Here is a 22,287-nt window from a genome sequence, read left to right on the forward strand (position 1 = left end):
TTAAAATGTTATGTAGGAGGCATTAGAAGTCCATGTTTATCTCTGCTGAACGAGACATTGAAGACTTGCTTATCTCTTCATGCTTAATTTTTCCAGTGTGACTTCTGTGAGACTGCATTTTTATCTTCTATTCTAGCAACATGTAGTCATTTTGTTCTATGGCTTAGGATCCCGCAAGGTTTGATTCTATTCCTCTGAAATCTGGTTGAAGCATCTACTTTGTAGAAACCCTGTTTATATTCCTTGGTAGGTTTTTGCATGCAAGTAACAATTAATTGATGTGATTGTGAAGGACCAATGCTCCCTTTTATTTAGGGACTGCCAAATGTTTTGCTTTCACACCATAAATTTAGTGAAAATTACTCAAGCTTCTCGAAAATGTAATAATAAAACTTCACCACAGCTTTTTAAACTACATTCTTCAATATTACATCTCTACAAAATTAGAAACTATTTTAAAATAACATGACTCTGGAGAAAAAGTAAATGGTTTACTTTTGAAATAATATTACAATATTTTAATAATAAAAGTCTGCAGCTCTGAAACTGAAGTGGATGTCAGTCTCTTTTCCCAGGTAACAAGGGAAAGGACAAGAGGAAATGGTTTCAAGTTGTGGCAGGGCAGGTTTAGATTGGATATTATGAAAAATTTCTTCACCAAAAGCATTGTCAAGCATTGGAACAGGCTGCCCAGGGAAGTGGCTCACTAACCATCCCTGGAGATATTTAAAGAATGTGTAAATGTGGCACTCAGGGACATGGTTTAGTGGTGGACTTGGCAGAGTTAGGGTAATGGTTGGACTAGATCTTAGAGGTCTTTTCCAACCTAAACAATTCTAGAATTCTAGAATTCAAATAAATGACACCTATGCAGAAGGAATCATATCTGTTCCTAATATGAATAGAGGAATGAATAAAATGAAACATAACATGATTTTAAAAGAATGACCATATTTATTTTCTATTAAAAACAGACAGCACATCAAGGTTGAAAATATAAATATGAAAATTATTGCACAGTTAGCCAACTACCCTGGTTTGGCAGCAATACTTTACAACATCATTGCGCAGTAATATGCTCTGGCAGATTAAACTCTACAAAAATCCATGATGTGTACCTTTTCTGTTTACATCATAAATCATCCTACAACAGTAGATAATTGTTCTGGCGTATGTATAAAACATCATACAGTAATATGATACACGCTTTATGAAAGCTGGAAAGAAGGAAAAAAAGAGAGAATGTCTCTTAATGCTTCCCTTAAACCTTGGACTCAAATTTAAGCAACAGATATTCACCTCCCCATTTGCAGTCACTTAACATAGGCAGTTCCATGTGCACATACAAATACACATATATTAAGAGGATCTGTTATAAATAGCTATTGCTTTACCAGGCAGATTCAAATATACAATCTTCTGTATGTCTTTAAAAAAATAATGTCCCAGTTCAGTCTATAAAAAATAAGAGTTTGTCCATTCTTAATTAGAATGTGACTTGGTGAATGTCCCAAAGAGTTTGTCCCAGTGGGTGAAGTAAGGAGCGTAGTTTGATTTGAATTTCAGGTGGTGGAGATCATGATGGGGTGCTCCTCCATACAAACCAAAAGGTACAAGTCGGTGAGTTGACCACGGAAGGTCATATCCTGAATGGTCCTCCACTGACAAAAAAATGTTTACAAGGAAGAAGATCATTTCTGTCAAAGGATGGCATCCAAGGAGCAGTGGGTTAATAGCAGCAAAAAATCCCAGTGAGAGTAACTCCCATACACTGGAATACTGTGTAGTAAGGGCAAACGTCGACACATGCTTGTGATGCACCTTGTGGAAGGTCTTGTAGAGCCAAGGCACCCTGTGATGAAGCAAATGCCACAGGAAGTATTCAAAATCAAATAGTAGCAGGCAAACTGTTACTTGCAGCAGGACCTCAGGCAGCTCTGGAGCAATCACTGGTAGATTCATTGGTCTCCAGTACCAGTGGAGAAATGTCACTGGGAAGATCAACACAACGTGGTGATAAACGCTTTGAATGATGCAAGGCACCATCATTCCAAGTGTTGGATAGTTCTGTGGCTGGATTTTGTATTTTCTCAAGTTTGGCAGTCTAATGCTTAAGAAGTCCAGTGTAATATATGGAAGACAGAAAGCCATGTATGCTGTAAAAGAAAACAGCACTGGAAAAAATGGTGACTTGATCAATGGCTCCTTTGCTGTAACAAAGTCCCAAAGAGACTGTAGGCACAGCCTGTCCCGCTGTCCCTCCATCGTGTAGCGGAGCAGCACTCCGTCTGGCAGGCTGCAGTTCATGCTGATCGCAGTCTGAGAGGGCTGCTAATCCCACAGCCTTTATCTGCTCAAGAAGTAGCTCCGCCCCATCAGAAATCCTCCTTACATAGTAACGTGCCGCTTTAAAGAGGAAGTTCCCTTTCCTGTATACAGAGGTGATATAATGCATTACAATCTCAGAGCAGAATCAGCTGGTCAAAGTAATCACAGAGCTCTACAAGAGACTCGCAAAGTAGGAAACACAAGCAGAAGCGCAGAACTCTTAACAGTGGAATTCAAAGGAAGAGCGTTGGAACATTTTCCACTCCACTTAGTGTAGACACTTGAAAAATTGCTGTCTCTTACTAATTTTAAACTGTGTCATCATCCTTCATTATCTTTTTGCCTTTATAGGGAAGGAAATACAAATAGCTTTTTTTTTCCTTTTTATGTGACTGCTACCTAAGATGTATGGGGTACCTAAACACCTGGTCTGACTTGTGGATACGTGGTCAGTAATGGATGTGTGCAAATACAGGTTTTCTTAATGATCCCTTGGTTATACAACAGGCTTAGTCAAAACCTTAAGGAAACCTACACTATGCTTCCAGTCTGAATGGGGTGGCTGTGACGTGTCTCCACCTACTTTTGAGGCGATGTTCTCCTTTACGCACTTGTACTTGACATGGAAAAATTCTAGAGTAGATGCAAAACTGAGCCAATAACTTTTGAAAAACAAAATATCTCCCTGCTTTGGAGAACAATACAAGGTAACATCTCACTAAGCTTCAGGACAGATACTTAGTGACAAGTATTATTGCATTATTACAATATTCACTCCATATCTCAACACGTCTTTGAGCAAGATGATATGGAAATCATCCTTTACGCGAGTATCAAACTAATGTAAGCAATTAAAAGGTGTACCAGTTAGACCTATATCCTTTAAAGGATCTTCCTGTGACCACAGGCAAGCACATCACAGATAAAAGCTAGCAGGCTTGACTCCCAACATTTCTAATTTGCTAAAAATATTTTAGGGGTAAATGATGGAGGTTTTGATTTAACCACTAAGACATCACTTCTTTTGTGCTCTTAGAAAAAGAACAACAAAGCTTTGAACACTTAGGGAAACAAAGCTTGCCACCAGTTTCCTATGAACTCACTTCTTTTGTAGGTACAGCATTTATTCTACTGCTGGAAATGAGCTCAACTTCCTGGATGACTTTATTAGCTTGTTCAGAAAAGAAATCTGATGGGGCAAAATGGGAGGCAGAATTTCCTTGCTTCTCAATAATTAAGAATGATTAATTAGCATTAATTAGCTTTTCTGAATATGCATGAACTTTTAGCACTTCATTTCTTTCAGCCTCAACCATTTTCTCTTCAATAGATTCTGCTCTTAAGGAAGATTTTGCTCTCTCCTTAGGCTTCAAGGGGTTTGCTGAAACAGTAACACTACCTGTGCTATTATTCAGGCAATTAGAATTTCTTTGTCGGAGACAGGTCTACCTGTCCCATATACATTTTGGAAATAAGTTTAGATTCTTTGCTGTTGTGAGACTGTTTTTTTCCCAATTAACTCAGACTGTTAATTGTTGTGAAATTAAAACCCAGTAAGAGACACCAGTCTAACAGATGAGAGTCTATACCCAGGAGCTTCATTTCAACCTTCTGACTGTATTTTTTCCTGATCTCTATTTCACAATAAGGACACGAAAAAACGCATTTGCAACAGAATCATCATCTGAGTCTGGGAATAGTCATGTGATTTCTGTTGATTTATATAGCTACAATCAGAAATTAACTCTCCCAGATGGGATACGTGATTCTCTATTTTATTAGAATTATAAAGGGACTAAATTTATTCTATACTGTATTCCAAATCTGCTCAACCATCTTAAAGACAGTCCTCTGACTAATCCCTACAGCCATGTGAAGCCTCAGGTTTTAGAACCATTGCTGCCTACAAGCTAAATTTTAAAGAATAGGCATTTTGCCTGCAGTTTAGGTCATAGAAAAATATTCTAGGGTCCCTTAAGGAAAAATAACGGAGTTCTGCAGTCCTGTTACTAGTCTATCCTGCAACACAAATCCCAAGCAAGGGGAAAGAGAGCAGCACTTACCTGGGAGGCTAGCGCCGCCCAGAGCCGGGTCCGCACCGAGCCCGGAGCTGCGAGAATAGGCTTCGCCGTGGGAATGGGCTCCGCGGGAATGGGCTCCGCCGCACGGCTCCCCCTCCCCGGGATCCCGACCCTCCCCTCACCGAGCGGCTGCGCTCGGGAGAATGAATCCTCACAAACCCTCATCCTCCAGAAACCGTGTCCAAGCCGTTTGGCTCAGCCACCAAAAAGCACTTGTGACACATCTCTGTTACGCTCCCTTCAGTCTCTTGGTCAGCGCAAGGTACAACGGGAAGAAAAGACCAACTGCACACAAACCCTTTCCGTACTTAATTCAGCAACACAACCCCAGCTTTTTTCACTCAACTTACAATGCTGCCAAACTTTCCCATGTGTTACAAGAATCTAAATGGTTCTCTCAAAAGCTCAAGGCTCCTGCTACAGAGTTTAGGTTGAAGGGCACATAGTTTGGAATGAGGCCCCACAAAGGGTCTTAAATAGATTCCACATGAGCACAAAATGCAAGCACCTACCCCAGGCTGCACTGCTAGGTACAAGCTATAAGGTAAACAAATACTGCTGTGGGTAGGAAAATGAGGAGAAGTTAGCAGAAAATTAGAAAACTAGAATCAACAAACTGAAATTAATACAGCAGCAGAGGGAAAAATCCTTTTTCTTTCCACCTCTTCTCCGCCTCTGTGTGTTAGGATTGTTGTTGAGCCAGAAGTAAGGCAACATCCCCAATGCATGCTGAGCCTTCTAGCGGGAAAAGGGTGCTGGAGAAGAGGGATGGTACCTCGCTCAGGACCAGGAGGAGGGAAGCAGGACAGTCACCAGGGCAGAGGAAGGCAGCGGCAGCCCCTGCTCTCGTTTTAGCATGCTGGGCACACCCGGTCAGTCCGAGGTGCACACACCGTGACTCACCTGATCCCGGGGCCCGAGCTCGGGACGCTCCGATCGCGGAGCGGCTGCGGCTCCGGGGGCGGCTCCCGCAGCCCCCCGGCGGCCGCCCGGCCGCACCAGCGCCCCCCAGCGCCGCCTCGCCGCAAACGCGCCCCCGCCGCTCCCCTTCGGCCCGCGCGGCCGCACCGGGACACGCTCCTTCGGTCACAGCTTCAGCGGTAACAAACTCTGCACTGCTTTGCAGCAGGACAAAACGCTGATAGGCACGGCCTTATAGGTGCACGGGTTTGCGGGGAAAGAGGAGTTTGGCGTATTTACCACTTCTAAGCTTTTTCATGGGTTGGACTCAATGATCCTGGAGGTCTTTTCCAACCTAAATGATTCTATGATTCTAACCTATGGTTCCCTATCTATTTATTATTCTGTATATTCAAGTGAAGGATCTGGATACAAAGAAGGGACATGAAACTCCTCACATCCCAGGCAAGAAGCTTGAAACCCGAGCCCATGGAGATGCTGAGAATTTGAGGATGAAGAACACACATTCCCCTTCAGTTTTGATTAAAACCTTCAGCCTAAACACAAAGTATTTTTCTTAACAGAACTAACACATTTTCTTTGTCAAATTCCTAATCTCCACCTCCCCAATTAAACTTAACTCTGTTTTACCATCCCTTCTTATGCTAAGGCACTTCTGCATTGCTCGAGTTGATGCATATAAACTTTTGTGAGTCTTATCACTAGCCATGGAATCACTGACTAACATAAAAATGCTCTGCCTGGAACTAGTGCATCCTTCAGTACTCTCCGTTAAAATACACACACTCCACCATCTTAGGCCTTCTGCATGGAATGAATACAGCATGAATGTACTTGCAGATGACTACAAAAAAATTCTTTACAAGTTCCAAGCACAAACATGAGGACAAAAACACGTGTCTTTACATCTGTGTTAGCCCTCATAGGTCCAACTGTTGTACATCTCTACGTCAAAGCCCTGGATTGTGTTTTATCTTCAGATGCACATAGGTCTGTGAGTCTGACAATGCATCAGCTGAACAGGGACTACTTTCTTCTGGCTTTCTAGCAAAGTTTGACCATGTCACTAAATGCTGAGACCAAATCAGATGAAGGTGTCCAATGCCCTCTGTTAAGCTAGTACACTTTCATATTATCCAAAGCTGATCTCCAGCCAACCTTCAACATCATATATATATATACACAGACCTGTAACACACATATGTTTATAAAACAGGCACTAAGTATGTAAGATCTGCTTAGCAAAACGTACCATCCATCGCTGCTGATTCTTATTAGATCAAGCTTCTCACTCTTCTCCTCTATGTTCAAGGTGTCTTATTTTGCACACTTCTTTCCACTGACACCTCTGCAACCTGATGCTGCACAGTGCTTGTAACTTTAGTGAGCCAGGGAGAGCATAGCAGCTCACAATTTTCACAACCAGCCCTGCTCCAGGGAAGGAGAGAAGCTCCACAATGGCTTTTATTTCCAGGCACATGTAGGATTTAATACACTCCACTGTCTTGACTGCACAACTATAGTATTCAGAATGTACAGAATGGTACAGACTCAGTATATTTATTATTGAAGGGGATAAAGGTCAAAAGCTGGTTCAGGTGTGCCATGGCAAAGATTAGATCCTTGACTTACTGTGTGGTTATATGCTATTTATGAGATTACCAGGCAGTTAAGCAATCCAATTAGCCAAGGTTTAAGAATATGATACAAGAAGCTTTTCATCTTGTCAGTGGTTTGAAAGAAGCCTCACCTGGAGGCTTAGAAAATTAATCTGTCTTGTGAGCAATTATTTACAAGTAATACCTTACTTAAAGTCTTCCAGAACAACAAGAACGGCCTTTTAGGTTTGGTTTGGGGAAAAATTCTTTCAAGAAAAAAGTAAAATTAGGCTTACTTGGCTATTTTACTTTTTTATTGTGCTTGTTTTATGGACAAAAAGCTGTGAAAAACACACTTGGCTTTCTGGATTCTGTCCCAAAGATTCACATGCATTCACGAAACAGGAAGTGAAACACTCCACGCCACTGCAAATGCCAAGCAGAGCTCATGTTTATTGAAATACCTCAAGCTTAATAAACACGATGCACATGGTTATTGCCATAACACATACTCTCACAACTGCTAAGTTAGCCACCTTGGATTCCTACAGAAGTTTCTTTTCAGCACAGCAAGGTGAAGCAAATCTGGCTGATACAAATATAAAGCAAACTTAAAGGTCCTGCTAGGAATTGCAACCAAAATATCCTGAACCAGTGAACCACTTTTTCCTTACACAACACCTGACATCTCCCTGAGTCTGAGTAAGTAATAAAACAAATCGAAACAAATAAGCCATAATTTATGGTTTATGCATATTTTTGCCTTTTTTTTTTTTTTTTTTTTTTTTTTAATAAAAAAGCATGGCTCAGTTTAAAATGCACAATTTCCTATACTGTGTAGAAAGGCTCTTTATCCTGGTGGGATTAGTGACAGAAATCCGGGTTGAGTCCAATCATGGCACAGAAATCACCTGCACTGAGGCAACCAGCTCTGGAGATTTTTCATTTGGCATGGAACTTTCAGGCATCTCAGAGAAGCAAAAGTCTTCTGAATAGTCAACAGAAAGATCTCCAAAGTAAGAACTCTGAGGCAGATGTGAATCCTCTTCCCCATTAGATGGGGGCTTAGCCCCAGTTTGAAGTGGCAACTGAGACAAATGGAAGTGCTGTTAATACTGTCAGACTTCTCCAGGCTGTTGTACAGTTCTTGAACACACTGGTGGGGAGCACCACATAAACAGTTAAGAAGTAAATTGATCTTCAAAGCAGCACATGATTAAGAGGGAAAGTCCACACAAATTAAGCCACTCAAGCTGTGGAATTAATGCTTTGGCTCTTCTCCCACCAGTAGTTTACTGGGAGAGCTTGTTTTCTAGTTAGTGGTCAGTGCAAAATGCAAGTATATGTTACATCGTTCTCCTTGAAAGCCAAAACCTACTGACAAAGTTAACTAAAAGTGGTTTTCTTTGAACCACCACTCTTGTTCCAGTAACCTGTGAGGGCAAATAATGACCTGTATCCATAGCTGGTATGTGAAACATGAAAGGCTTCAGGGACACCATTAAATCAAGAAAATGCAGCAATGAATCAGTCCCAAAATAGGACATTTTAACTGACAGTGGTAATCTCTCGCTTCATGATAGATCTTCTGGGCAGCACTGAAAAAGAAAGTAATCTGATATGGCTAGCTTTTATGTGATGGCTAAAATAATAACACAGCCAAAAGTTACTAAGTGCTTTGTAAAGTGCCAGCACCAAATGGGTCAATGTAGTACACAGAGTACTCATGAAAGGTACTCAGAAAAAGCAACATACTGGGAAATGACAGTGTTTTATGCACAATTAAATACTTGTTGTTTCAATTTTCAAGCACCTGATGTGCTGAACGGACTAACTTGTCTTTCAGACATGTCACTAAATTCATGTGCACATGACATACTCCTACATGACAGTGCTAAGTCCTACTGCTGTGTTTCGAGTACCATGCCACTGTGTGCAAAATCAGCAGAATACTATGAGGAAAGAGAAATAATACTGAGAAAAACCAACCACATATGAATCCAATTCACTAGTCATTGTTGGCATTTTAAAAATGCATCATACTAAACAACGTAGCATTATTGCCAGAAAAGTGTATTTGTCAAAAAAAGGCAAACTCTTGGTGAAGTAATACTCTGAAATACCATGTCAGTTTAGAGATACTTCCTAATCATGTTAATTATTTCATTGTACATGCGGTAAGGTGCATCAAGGCCCCAGATGAAATCCAAATGTTCCCATTCTGGAATATTTTTGTGGTAAACCAAATTTGTGATCTGAGTGAGCAGCATAGCAATATCCTTTGGGTCTGCCAGCCAGTCCTGTCCACCAGTCCACACTGCAGTTGGCACAGTCATCTCTTTTATTTTGTAGAAAGGGGGAGTAGACTGAGAAGGAGGAAAGGGAAAACAAAAGCATTAGAAACAGAAAATCTTCAGCATGATTCTACTCTGCAGTGTAACATAGCAGTAACTGCAAGGATGTTCCATATTCTCATTTTTTCTTTTGGGCAGCTAGAGATGGAGGTGGAGTCCCAGTTCAACCAAAAATGTAACTGCAAGAGTTACATTGCCTAGCAGTAAAAACATGGTTTGAGGAGTTTACAAGACAGCAGGGTAGAGAAGTCTCAGAGAAGGCATCCTGTTCAAGGTATTGCATGGAGCAAGTTAGAAACAAAAATGCATGAAGGTTAAACAAGCTAAAGATAAGCAATACACATGAACTGACAGTTTATGCCTAATGATGAGAAGTGCAGGGGATCTCACGATCTAGCCTGGCAGGACTCCCCCTCAAGAAACAGTATGCCTCCATAACTTCATATCCAAGGATGAGCTCCATACGGAACTAGGGCTACCTCAGAGCTCTACAGTCCTTTCTTTTCTTTCTTTAAGTCAGATCTCCAGTTTGGTTACTGAGTAACACAAATAGCTCTTTAGCATGCAACATAAACAGTACTGAGAGAAGTGTCCAAGGACTATTTTTTTATGAGACTAAAGAATTATATCTGTAAAAGGTATCTACCTGGTTGTAGTGAGCCATATTTGCAGCCTTGCTTCCCCAGTCATAAGCTTTGAGTTCCCCAGTTTTCACAGCCTAGAAATAAACAAATACACAAACAAAGAACTGCAGCATTACCACAAGAATTACCAAGTGTAGGTTGTGAGGACAACTGGCAATGGCAACCAACACAATTTGGAATGCCAAGTATTAAAAACAACAAATTTTTGCTTTTGTCACTGCTTTGCCCAATGTCAAAGGAGTGGCAAACACTAACATTCAATACCATTAGACTTTGTTCCTTAAGATTCCAGACTCTCTCATAGCAATGGTAGAAAAGATTAAGGAAAACAGTTCAGTGTACCCAAAGCCAGGATGTGGCAACTCTGTGCTTACTTCTGATACATTTACCTTGCTGTCTAAATGTGTATTAACACAGCACGGAGATTTCTTAGAAAGTCTGCTCTGCATGATTCACCATCTATTTTTGAGAAACAGATGTCTATATAGCAGGGATCTGGAAAAAAACCCAAATCTTCACAGATTTCTTTCCGAGCCAAGAGTTGAACAGCCTTGTACAGCAGAACACATTGCTTCTGATTAGGTGACCAAGTCCAGCTACAAGACCACATTGATGACTGTTTCATTTGCCAGCCTGATGAGGAAGCTTCAGGCATAACAGCATCACAGGCATTAAACTGTGCATTGAGATGAAATTCAAAATATACTAATAAAATATAAAATGAAGCCAAACAGAATAGAATAGAAAACCTCCTGCTTTTCACTGGCTAAACATATAACTTATAACAGGGTTTGCTGAAAGGGAAACAAATGTTTGTTACAGCATCTCTGCGAGTTAAGTTATTCTACTGTATTTTTTTGTTGGTCTGAAGTTCTTAGAGTTAGCATATTTTCAAAGAAATAGGGAAGAGTGGTGAACCACCCTAAGCCCTTACCATGAAAGCAGACAACATCTGCTGTTCTGACAACTGTCACTTCCAAATTTCACTTGGCTACACTGCATATATATTTTGGGCATTTTATTCCATTTAAATATCAGAGGCATCAATATTCTACGAACAAGCTAGAGTCACGGGCATTTCAGGTTCTGCAAACTCTACCTGGCTCCAGTGGATCATGTTTTGGACAGATGTTCCCGCAGGGCAATGTGTCGAATACACATCTACTCGGCTCTGCAACAAGATAATTAACATGTTTTATTCCTCATAGTGCATCAGTTCTACTCATTGTTGCTTCCTGAACGACTAATAGAAACTATTCCATTCCTCTTAAAACTGTTATAAACAAAAGTTAAGTGGAAGTACAAATACAAATGAGATAAAAGGTTCAAACATTTGGGGGATTACCGATAATTAACCATAGAACACTAAAGCTGAATTTTAAACCTAATAATGATATCCCTTAAGGTTTTATATATTTGGAAAAGAGAGTGCAGGTATTGTAAGAACTGGGAGCACATTAACTAATATTTAGATGGACCTTCAGAAAAAAAACTTTTGCTACTCTACATTTAAACTAATAGCTCTCAGTCCAAAGTGATTCAGAACTTCATACACCTTTTATGTAGAAGTACTGAATAGCACATGGAAACTTAAATCCTAGCAGAAAAAAATATTATCAACCATTAAAACCATGAAAACTGTATGTTTAGGGCAAGGAAACATTGAAAAACTGTACTGTTTACCTTGATATAGATGTATATGAATACATCTATATAAATAGATAAAAATGTACATTTTTGACACAGAGTAATTAAGAAAATATAATTATCTCACTCCAATAAAAAAATTCCCAACCTTCATCTACCTGTGGTTAAACTGGTATCAGTTTTTACTGATTTCAGGGAGCTGGAAACACTTTAAGAAGCAATATGAAAAAAATGCAGTCTCATGCCACTGGCTGTTAACCAGCTTTTAGATAACAAAACAAGTTCTGTAACCAATTCCTTTGAAACTAGAGATGCAGATGAAGCCATCAGCAGGGTCACAAACTGGCCCCAGAGAAAGTAACTGCACACATTCACCAAGAGACCAGAAAACTTGAACAGTACTCTTAAAAATAGTTGAAAACTATATCTTTATTCCTTACTTCCTTGCAATAGGAGGCAAATACTTGACCCATCATATTAATTATTTTCTCTGATACCCTTCCCCAAAGGATCTAAAACAATGTATTTTAGTTTTCCAGTAACATTTTAAAAGGTTAATTCTATCCATCCCAACTGGGGAACTAATCTATACCAAGGAAAGACATTCATCCAAACTCAGTATGAAGGCAGCATTAGTGGTTTTCTAACTACACTAAAGGTCCATCAGTAGAGTGACACACAGTCAATACTGTGTTAGAGTTCACTATAACTTGGCTATTAAAAAAAAGTCACTAGAACACACCATATTCAAGTTTCTCTCATTAAAACCGCATAGAAGAAAGAATAAGTTGCCACAAAGGTCATCAAGAATTCTGTGGGTGCAAACATGAGTAGCAAGCCACTTCAGCACAGAATTCTGCGGGAGGAACTGCTTCTTTCCAAACATGTCCTACAAAATAACAAACACATAGGACAAACATGTAATTGCACAGAAAGACATGTTTTCAGGTTTTACACTACAACTTTCTTGATGTAATGATTTCCATTTGCACTGGTGACAGGTGTGTCCTATGAAAATTGTTTATCTCCTTATCAGCCTTGTTTACAGTCCCATGGGAATGTCACAGTTAATGCTTCTGCTACAAAGTGTGCAGTCCATTAACTCCACGAAAAGTAAATGGGAACTGCTAATATCTTGCAAGAATCCCAAACCTAACCTCAAATTCAATTAAAATTAAAATTTAAATTCAGTATTTTACAGGAACACTGTATAACTTCTTCTCATCAGAACTATTTAGGGCTAAAGTATATTAAGCTGTGTCTGCTAATGTTAAATGGCTTTTGTACTTGCAACTTCCTCTCTTCAACCCATGAGAGAAAAACAAGTAGCATGAGATGTGATGACCCCTTCCTCTCGATGGGTATTTTTAAAAATATTTTAAAATGGCCCAGTGAGAACTTCCTTAAAAGTGACAGCTCTTTAAAGATATGACTGACCCACGGGTTTGTCACTTTGAGGTACACCATGCACTCCGTTTTTTTGCAAGTCACCATGAGAATCAAGTTTCTCAGTGCAACAGGAACATCTGCACAGGGCACTGATCAGCCATTACTCTCATTTGACAAAGTTCATTATGCAAGGAACAAGAGATCACAATTGTTAGTGTCCCTTTTATGTTAACTGCCTTTGGAGCAGGGAACTAATAATGCAGACAGCACATTAAATCAGTACAAGGTACATCAAAGGAGGGTTTATGTCACAGAACAAACAACTCTGTGTGGGAATCTCCATGGGTGGTGGCAAGAAAGTGATGGTTAAAAATGACACACAGCAGGATGTTCACAATGTCTGGCTTCAGGCACTTACTGCAGCCTGCCCTTGATGTTAATGGGCAAAAGGTAAACTCCTCCAGAGGATGATTCACATCATCTAAATAAAGCTGCTGCTCTTAATCACCCTCTGAAGGATCATCTTCCAATACGAGATGGTTAATTGTGAAACAAATCTGTTAAAGTGCATGACAATTCGGAAGTATTCTGTATAAACATATCATATGACTCTTCTAAAACAGAGGAACTACTTAATTAATGCTGATTTTGGTAGCTTAAATTCTAGAAAAATGTTAATGGAAAAACATATTTTTATTCCATCTATTAAGTTTTAATTGTAAAATATTACTTTAAACAGATGCAAATTGTCTCACTAGACAGTAATAAAGCCAGAGAAGCCACTGCTGACTTCAAAAGCATCACTATGGTAAAACTGACTCAGAGTTCTCGTCATGTTACTCTCTAATCCACAGCTATTAACATTCTTTGCTAATCGCTATTTTCAGCTAGAAAGGGGCATAGCTCATTCGGCTTAAAACATTTACACTCAAATACAAACCTTGAGTAGCAGGTCAGGAAACACTCCCAATTTTACCAGAGGACTAGTGGCAAACTTGACTGTAGCTACTGGTGCCAAGGCAAAGAACATTTTGATTTTCTTAGCCAGCTGTGGCAAAGTTGAAAAAGCAGCGAAAGCTGTAAACAATGTAAGAAAAATTAACAAACCCCACGGACACAAGTTAGATGAGATTTTTACCTAGCAGCAATTCTACAAAAATCTATGAACAAGTGTGCCAAAGTATTTTTAGTTTAATAGTTTGATTGTAGTACCTAGGATCAATTTAGATAATGTAAAATAATCTAGTTACTACAAAACCTAAATTAAATGTGCCAGTTCAGAAGGATTGTTTTCTTCCAAAAAGCAAATTAATGTTTACTTACACAGTATGTCTAACTCTTTCTATTAGAAGGTCTAAAGCACAGTCTTTTATTAGAAGGTCTAAAGCACATTAGAAGGTCTTACATACAGCAAAATATTCTGGAAATGGGAATCTTAATTCTATGTGTCTCATGAGTCTAATTTTATTATGTACAGCTCATCAATTCATTTTAATAGAAGCCATTCTGCTGCCTATCCATGACCTCAATTTATCATTTCAACATCCTTCCACTTTGAAGTAAACACAAAAGGTTAAGTATTTTCATTTTAATGCTGATGAATATTCCAGGAAGCAGTTAAAACCCAGAAGCAGTAGATTTCAAAAGCCCTACTTTTTTATCATTAAACCACATCTGTGGAACTTGATACCATTTCACACACAGTATATTCTAACAAAGGCATCTCTTCACATACCCATCGTGGTGCCTTGTGAATGGCCAATGTAAAATACTTGTTCCTGGCCAGTTTTTGCCAAAATGAAGTCCACTGAGGCTGGAATGTCATACTTAGCCATTTCATCAAAGCTACAAAGCAAAGACAGAAAGTCAGTTGTGTAAGTAAAATGATCAGTAAGTAAAGAGGATGTGTAAGTAAAGAGGAACTGCTGCACAGAGTTTCCCTGCACTGTGGATCAGTTGTCAAGACATAAAGAAACACTTCCTTCGGATGAGGCAAAACACTGGCTTTTGAGTCTTCACACCAAGCACTGGTGAAAGCCATTAATGTTCTATTGACCACTTGTGAATCTCAACACACCGCACTGACCACATAACTCCCCTTTACTGCCCCTACATATGTGACAGCACCTGTAACAAGAAAAAAAAATCTTGTACCTTTACAATGTGATTAAAGATAGCAAGACAAGGATACCTGAAAACCCAGAATTCTTCCTGTTTCACTGTGAAGTGTGTATGTTTTCTGGACCAGGTGTTCCCTCTGCTGTTTCCCAGCCATACGTCATAGCCAGCATCTGCCAGCATAAAGCCAAGGCTGTTGTAATCTAAGTTTGTGATCCAGTTGCTGGCATCTGCAAGCAAACCATGCTGCAGAAACACAGCAGGCCTTGGACCTGAAAAATAAAGCATTTATCATAGCTTCCTGTTCATTTGGAATTGAATACCTAAGAGTAATTCAAGTGAGCCACTAAAAGTCTGGTTTAGACTTGCACTTCGAGTATTTAATTTACTTGATTTCATCTACTAAGACTAGCAATTTGTATAATAGTCATAAAGCTATGAAATCACATGCTTGTTCACAAAAAGCTACTTTTTATCATTAAGGATTTTAAACTAGCAGCTTGTTAGTTTCCTAACCTGAAGCTCAAAACAAATATTCATGAAGCAAATGAGAAAAGCAGGAGCTACAAGAAAAATACAGGTAGCCCTCACAACTGTTTCAAGCTCACAAAGACAAAGCCAAATGACCCAAACACAGAGGCTGTTAAACTACTTAGGACCTTCTCCTACTCTCCTACACGTGGGGAAGGCAATCCCACACATGTGCTACTGAGATCTTTGTTTTCCAGTTAAGACAATGCCAAACAAGTGTGCTGAGCTATGGAAATCTCTGCAACTGCTACTGATATTATCTCGATGCAACTCCGATTATAAAAGCTCTGGCAGAACCTGAAGAGCAGTACAACAGCCAAAAAAAAAAAAATAATCTGTGTTTCAAAGGACTTTCTTCCCTTGATTCAAGCAGTTATAAAATACACAGCTAAGATTCATCTAGAAGGTAGAAAGAGCCTCTGTTGACTTCCCCATCCTGAAAAGGCAAATAATATCTTCACGTGGAATACAGATCTAAAAACTGAAGGTTTCTGCTTCTACAGAAGGAAAATAAATTAACATCTAATCCTTTAGGAGAAGCGACCTTCAGAAAATACCACAGCCTGTCTCTATTTCTCATAGTGATACATGTGTTTTGGGTTTTACTTCCGCTTTAATAACTGAAATCAAATAACATGATAAATTTATCTCAGTGCCAGAGATTACACAGGAATTTACATCCTCCAATGACACATCACTCTTATACAATACAGAATCACACAATGCTTCCTCCATTGATAATTTAGACTTGGATCTGTCAGCAGAAACAGCCAAATGAAAACTATTTCAGTTACCTATACCCTCCATTCCAGGTCATGTCCATAAATATTTGCCGCAAGTTCCAAAATGCAAATTAGCCATATTCCCCGTTTCTGGCAATCTTTATACTTGTGATGGGCAACATTTTGAGTGCCTGCTTTTCCCATTTTGTTAGAAAAGCTCACATGGCGTTCTGTGAAAAAAATAGAGCAAATCTCCAGCTGTGCCAAACTGGCCCTGGAGACAGTACCCTTCAACACAACTGTTTATTCTGCTGCAGTAATATTAATTGATAGTAGTAGGATTTTCAAGCCTTACACTGAATTTGTTTCCCTTTTAGTTTGATATCTTTTTCCCTTTTATTAAACTTATATCAACCAGCTTCCGATTTTTTGAAGAAGAGGCTTTCCTCAAGCTGCTATTGCATGTTTCACAACACTGGACTGGGAAGACCATTTAACTGCTTTAATGCTTTATTTCTGTTCTCCTGTTAACCTCCAGTTCCTCCCAGTTCCTTTTTCACTTTACTAAGAAGTCAGCAGATCTCCACATGAATTGCACAATCATATGACAAAGTGATTTGGATGATAATTATTACTTTCTATCACCTGTGATCCCAAACACCCCAGAGGGGGAATAAAAAAGGCAGGTCCTTAAACTACCCTTTCTGCATAGAACATTTCATTCTCTTCACTATAAACCCAAGAAGTTGAAGATAGACTTATTTTCATGCCCTTCTTAATCATACTATGCAGTTGCTTTAGGTTTTTCGTTAATATTAAAACCAAAAATCATTCATGTTTTGCTTTTATGTTCTCTGGACATTTCTCTTCCTTTTTTTTTTTTTTTTCTCCTGAAGAACTGTGGGTTTTGTTCCAAAACATCATGTGATACATAATTCCAAGGGATCCTATTCACATTATGCAGGTATTGCAAAAGAAAAATACAGCATATATACGCTAAGTCAGCAGTAACACATCACTGGTATCTTTCTGAGAAAAGATACCAAGTCTATAAAAACTGAAGATCAACATGAACTTTGAAATCTTCATTCTCCCAGGAGCTCATACTTCCACAAATGTGCTCAGTAATCCTTGTTTTTAGAATTAAAGCACTCTGCAAAACGTGAACTTGGGGTCGAGGGTGTGGCAAGGGGAATGTGGAGAATTCCCAGAGGTCAGGAAACTTCTGTTTGCTTATGTCATCAATGAAGGATTCAACAAAATCAACAGGTACAAAGGCAGCCTGTCTTTTTCCTGTGGGCTTTTCTGAATTTAAGTACAAAGACACCTGCCAGGTTTGATGGGCCTCATCTATGCACTGATCTTTACACGCCCCTTGTGAGACATAATGGACAGTGCAAACATCCTAATCCACACTAAACCAACAGATAAGGTCAGGAAGAGTCCTGGTTGGCCTTTGACAGGGGAAAGGGTTTTTTTCACAGCTCTTGTTCACACCAAGGCTATAGGACAATCACTGATTTCTTTTGTGAGTTCCATGATTTTACCTCTCATCCTAGTTTCTTTCAGTCCAAAGCATTCTAAGGCAGTGCTTAGAATATGTACAGTTTCTATTCAAATGGGCTGCTCTTGTACAAATGTCTGTATGAATGTTTGCCAAACTCAGCCACTGCTTGTTCACACACTCTGTTAATGCCACATGCAATGTATGAGGATAGCAAGTCAAAGGGTACATTTCTCTCCTCTTCCACATCCACTTGTCTCATTTTTAAAGCATTTCATCATCCAGTCCTCGCTAAAACCTTTGCCCATATCACTCCCTTATAAGTTTGAGCTTACATTCCTCATATCCTTTCTCTCCCCTGCCTCCTCACCTGTACACCCGCTGCATCTCTTCCATGGTTGTACACCAGCTTTCTCAGTAATCCTTACACCTTGTAACAGCACTCTGGTAGCACCTGCCAATGCTCTCTCCAGGCCTCATCAAATCACATCCTTAAAACAACCTGGTTGGGGGTTACTGACATCAACTACCTGTTACACATTGCAAATCCTAATTTGCAATATATTTTTAAACATTTTGTACTTAAGATATTCTGAAGCAACTTTATCCTTTTCTTTTTTAACCTATTTAAGCAGCTGTGTGAAATAAGACACCCCAGAAGTATGCAGTATTGGTCTGGCTTGTATCTTACTATAAAGGGAGCTTTAGAGAGGTTAAATTTAAGAAACAAATTCCTTTTTTTATGCAAAAATCAAGCAGTAATTATTTTGTGAACATTCTAGCGAGAACTCCTGCAGTTTAGTTATACTGCACCAAAAGAGGTACATGACCTGGCCCTACTTCTGAAAACAATCACGCATTTTAAACACTTACTTGTTAAAAGGAAACATTTTTAGAAATGGGGGTTGAAATAACCCACCAATGTTACAACCAATATCTTTTCAAGAGACTTTATGACTTTTAAAACCCCCCAAAATCTAAACCCTTATTTTTCACTTGCCAAGAAAGAAAAAAATAATAAAATCAACCAACCATGAACAGCTTTGTATGAATGACACAAAAAGATAATGCCAGAAAAACAGTTTTTTAAACCCTTTTCCCTTCCTTTACTCAAGCCACTCTACAAGTGCCTAATCTACTTTGGCCACAACATTCACCAATAAAATATTTTAATTGCATAGGTATTCTAATTGCATAGGTCATGTAGTCTTTAATCATTTTCTGGACTATTACTGGAGCAAAAGTTTTATAAATCAATTGAGCTTTTTCACTACTTCCCATTTTTCCAAATGGACAGAAATCTTACCTTTTCTTTCCTCATGGCCTTTTCTTCCATAAGGAATTCTATTAATGGAAAGGATATACCCATCTTCTGTCGTCACTTCATACTCCTCACTAGGATATCCCCTGAAGGTGATAATTTCGCTCTGAGGAAAGAAAAGAAATCATCTTGGAGCCAGACTGTCAGGCTCCTCAGTCCAGGAACATATGCAAAGTACTCTGGGTTTCTTCTAAAGAGAGCGATTCAAAATTAAAGGATGTGGTAGGAATGTGCAATACCACCTGCCCATTCAGTGCAGGCAGGTTTTCTTAATGAGACTTACCCCAGTACAGAGTCAGGAACTAGCCAGCACACAGACCTTATCCCAGGAATCTGGGAGGACTCCTTAGCCTATCCCCAGCCACGTGGTGCTCACAGGAAGAAAGAAGTGTTGAAAAGGAGACTATGGTTACAGGACAAAACACTGAGATGCAAATTTGGCAGACAAAATTTGAAATTGCCTACTCTCAAGTAAACAAGTATCTTCTGGTAATAAACAACAGAGGGCAAAAAAACCTTGCTGGCACCACTGCAGCATATGGAAGGATCTCGAGAAGGATGTGCTGTTTCTTACTCACCTTTCTCCTCAAGCCTTACATCTGTTGCAGAGCTTTTAAGTGACTTTGTTGACAAACCAAACAAGAAAATAACAATAAAAATCTCTACACCCATTTAACCCTAGAATTTCATTATTAGGTTTATCTCCCATCTCTGTGTCTTGGGCTTTATGTTATTTTATTTTGATGCAACTCCATTAGGGCAGTGAGCTTGCTATTTAATTGGTTTTATGACACCAACCATGTCTTGAAATAATGTAAGAAATGCAAGACATGATCAGAGTTCTGCTCACAGACTGCTGTGCAGGGAGGAGGAGGAGAATTTAATTAAGCATGCTATTCATTTTAAATACATCTTTCATTACCCACTGTGACATTAACATTCCAAAATTATTTTAAGGCTAACTTCTATTCAAATGCTATTAGTCTTAGACTAAATTATTATTTTCAGTCCTTGAAAGTATATTTGCATGATCCAAGCACTTCTATTCTTAAAGACCTCGCGCAATTCCTAGCGTAAAGTATCTCCTCGCACGTGAAAAAAACCTGAGGTTTAGATGGGGCAGAGGAAAGGGCAACTAATACCAGTAACCTACAGCTCCCAACAGCAAATATGTTCACGAGTTGGCTACTGCAGCAGAAGGAGAATGAAGTTAAGAGAGTAAATGCCGAATGGGGAGAAAAGCAGTTCTGGGTAAGAACACGAGACCGTGGCGCTAAGAGCACAAGTGTGCTCTTTTTCTAGCAGTTAAGAAAGAATATCCGGACTCTGGCAACAAAACACAGATCTCCGTCAGACAGTATGTGAGAGAAAGATTCGCCACAAACAACACGGGACAGAGAAGAACCTGAAAGGAGGAGAGGAGAAGAGAAAGAGGAGGTGTAAGCAGCGGGTGCGAGCAGCTGCAGCCCAGGGCTGACCATGCACAGGTGGCTGGAGCCTCTGGAGCTCTCTCCGCGGCTGCCGAGGTCGCCCAGCGCCCTCTGCCCCGCTCCTCGCCCCGGCATAGCCCCGGTACCGCCCGCGGCCGCGCCCGCTCACAAGGCTCGAGCACTTTTCCCCGCGCCGCGCCACTCACGATGTTCATGTTCGTTTCGGGGTCCACGTTCCTCCTCCCTACGGCGAAGGCGCCCGAGCCGGCGATGCTCTGCAGCAGGAGAGCGGCGACCACCAGGCCCGGCATCCTGGTCCTGCGAGAACGATCCGGGACGCCGCGGGGAAGCAAACCCCGGCACGGCTACGAGCGGGGCCGGGCGGGGATTATGTGCCGCCTCTCCGGGACAGGGGCGGGGGCAGCGGCGGGGCGAGGGCGGGGAGGCTGTCCCAGCGGCGCAGCGAGCGCGGCGGGGCCGGGCGGGGTGTGTCCCGCACGCCGGCGGTGCCTTGGGCGGAGAGGGGCGGCTGCAGCCCCGCCGGGCCCGCCCAGCCCCCGCTGCCGGCCCGGGGAGCGCCCGGCGGGAGGAGGCGCCGCGCCGGCCGCCGCTCGGCTCAGCGGCGCGGCCTATGGGCAGCGGGGCCCGCCCGCACCGCCCGCCCGGCCTTGAGCCGCCTCAGCCGGCGTGATTCAGCGTTTCTCCAGCGATACCGCCTGCATCCCCCCGCCTCCCCCTGGGCTCCCTTTTCAGCAGCCGCTCAGCCTCCGGAGCGGCGCCCGTGGACTTGCTTCCCAGCCCTCCTCGTCTTCTATATCTGCCCGTCCTCCGGAGCCTGCAGAGCCTTCACGGAGCCGCCTTGCCAGGGTGTGCGGTGTGTTCCTGACGGCCCGCGGCAGGCTCCAGGCAGAAAGCGGCAGCAGCAGCGAGGAGGGAGGGGATGAGCCGCGCCCGCCGAGGGCTCTCCCTTTGTCCGCAGGGAGCATCCCGGGGATGCCTCCCCAGCGTGCCGGATACCTGCGCCTCAGGAGCCGCCGGTCCTTCCTAAGGACTGTACAGCGTTGCCAGCAATCACTGCCATTCTTACACAAACAGATCTCTCGTCCATCATCTCTGAGCATTGTTTAAACACAGCAAGTCTAATACAAACGGGCTTAAGTTACATGCAGGCACGCAGTTACAGCAGGGTTGTCATCACTGCTTCCTGCAAACCTGAGGCAACTAATTGGCAGGCACTGCAGTGCATAGCTATAATTTCCCAGAGAAGCGTGTCTGTGGTCAGGGAATATGTGACTGGACTTGAAAAAATTTGGACCAAATTCAATCCTTCAATATAAATATTCATGTTATTAGCTCAGGCCCACAGTAACATCCATAGAATAATATAGAAACCTGATACTAAACACACAGTGGTAGAGCAGGAGGGTGTCAGGAACTGAAATATTTCTGTTTATTTAGAAAGCATTAAGATTTTAATCAAAAAATCATTGAAATTTTCATAGCATCCCCTTGTTTTGATATGAGGATATGTCAGTAGACACAAATGACACTGTGTGATCCTTTGCATTTCTGGATCCCATTTCTTAGGACTGTTTGGCTTTAAAGAACTTGGGTAAAGAAAATATTGTTCGGAAATTCACTTGGGTTATTTTGTCAAATTACAGAGTATTCTTCCTTCCTAGGGGAAAACTCAAATTAT

The 22,287-nt window shown here is 41.0% G+C and overlaps 2 protein-coding genes across 5 annotated transcripts; both read right to left on the reverse strand.

The window, feature by feature from the left end:
• Positions 1 to 944: 944 nt before the first annotated feature.
• Positions 945 to 5,377, reverse strand: CH25H (cholesterol 25-hydroxylase). Of its 4 annotated transcripts, none has more exons than XM_027880502.1 (2): positions 5,313 to 5,377; positions 945 to 2,429 (listed from the first exon to the last, which is right to left on the reverse strand). In XM_027880502.1, exon 2 carries the CDS (start codon positions 2,305 to 2,307, stop codon positions 1,483 to 1,485), a length of 825 nt encoding a protein of 274 aa, XP_027736303.1. In that variant the 5' UTR covers positions 2,308 to 2,429; positions 5,313 to 5,377; the 3' UTR covers positions 945 to 1,482. The 4 variants fall into 4 exon arrangements, with proteins under 4 accessions (XP_027736303.1, XP_027736304.1, XP_027736302.1 ...); XM_027880503.1 differs by lacking the exon at positions 5,313 to 5,377 and adding an exon at positions 5,185 to 5,304; XM_027880501.1 differs by lacking the exon at positions 5,313 to 5,377 and adding an exon at positions 5,185 to 5,304 and having other exon boundaries at positions 945 to 3,709.
• A 1,984-nt stretch (positions 5,378 to 7,361) lies between these two features.
• LOC114055896 (putative lysosomal acid lipase/cholesteryl ester hydrolase) lies at positions 7,362 to 20,977 on the reverse strand. The gene is made up of 9 exons (XM_027880500.1): positions 20,795 to 20,977; positions 19,144 to 19,264; positions 15,154 to 15,352; positions 14,698 to 14,807; positions 13,903 to 14,039; positions 12,316 to 12,462; positions 11,026 to 11,097; positions 9,929 to 10,000; positions 7,362 to 9,294 (listed from the first exon to the last, which is right to left on the reverse strand). Exons 1-9 carry the CDS (start codon positions 20,897 to 20,899, stop codon positions 9,061 to 9,063), a joined length of 1,197 nt encoding a protein of 398 aa, XP_027736301.1. The 5' UTR covers positions 20,900 to 20,977; the 3' UTR covers positions 7,362 to 9,060.
• Positions 20,978 to 22,287: the final 1,310 nt, after the last annotated feature.

Source organism: Empidonax traillii, unplaced genomic scaffold, assembly GCF_003031625.1.
Source record: "Empidonax traillii isolate 1590-97213 ecotype Southwest subspecies unplaced genomic scaffold, ASM303162v1 scaffold70:size1330859, whole genome shotgun sequence".
NCBI classification, from domain to species: domain Eukaryota; kingdom Metazoa; phylum Chordata; class Aves; order Passeriformes; family Tyrannidae; genus Empidonax; species Empidonax traillii.

Coding starts and splice junctions, on each gene's coding strand:
- LOC114055896 (XM_027880500.1), bottom strand. CDS start 20,899: ATGCCGGGCCTGGTGGTCGCCGCTCTCCTGCTGCAGAGCATCGCCGGC. Junction 15,353..19,143: donor AGGCCATGAGGAAAGAAAAG/GTAAGATTTCTG, acceptor TTTATTTTTCAG/GTCCAAGGCCTGCTGTGTTT. Junction 14,040..14,697: donor TTCACAAGGCACCACGATGG/GTATGTGAAGAG, acceptor CATTGTTTACAG/CTTTCGCTGCTTTTTCAACT.
- CH25H (XM_027880502.1), bottom strand. CDS start 2,307: ATGAACTGCAGCCTGCCAGACGGAGTGCTGCTCCGCTACACGATGGAG.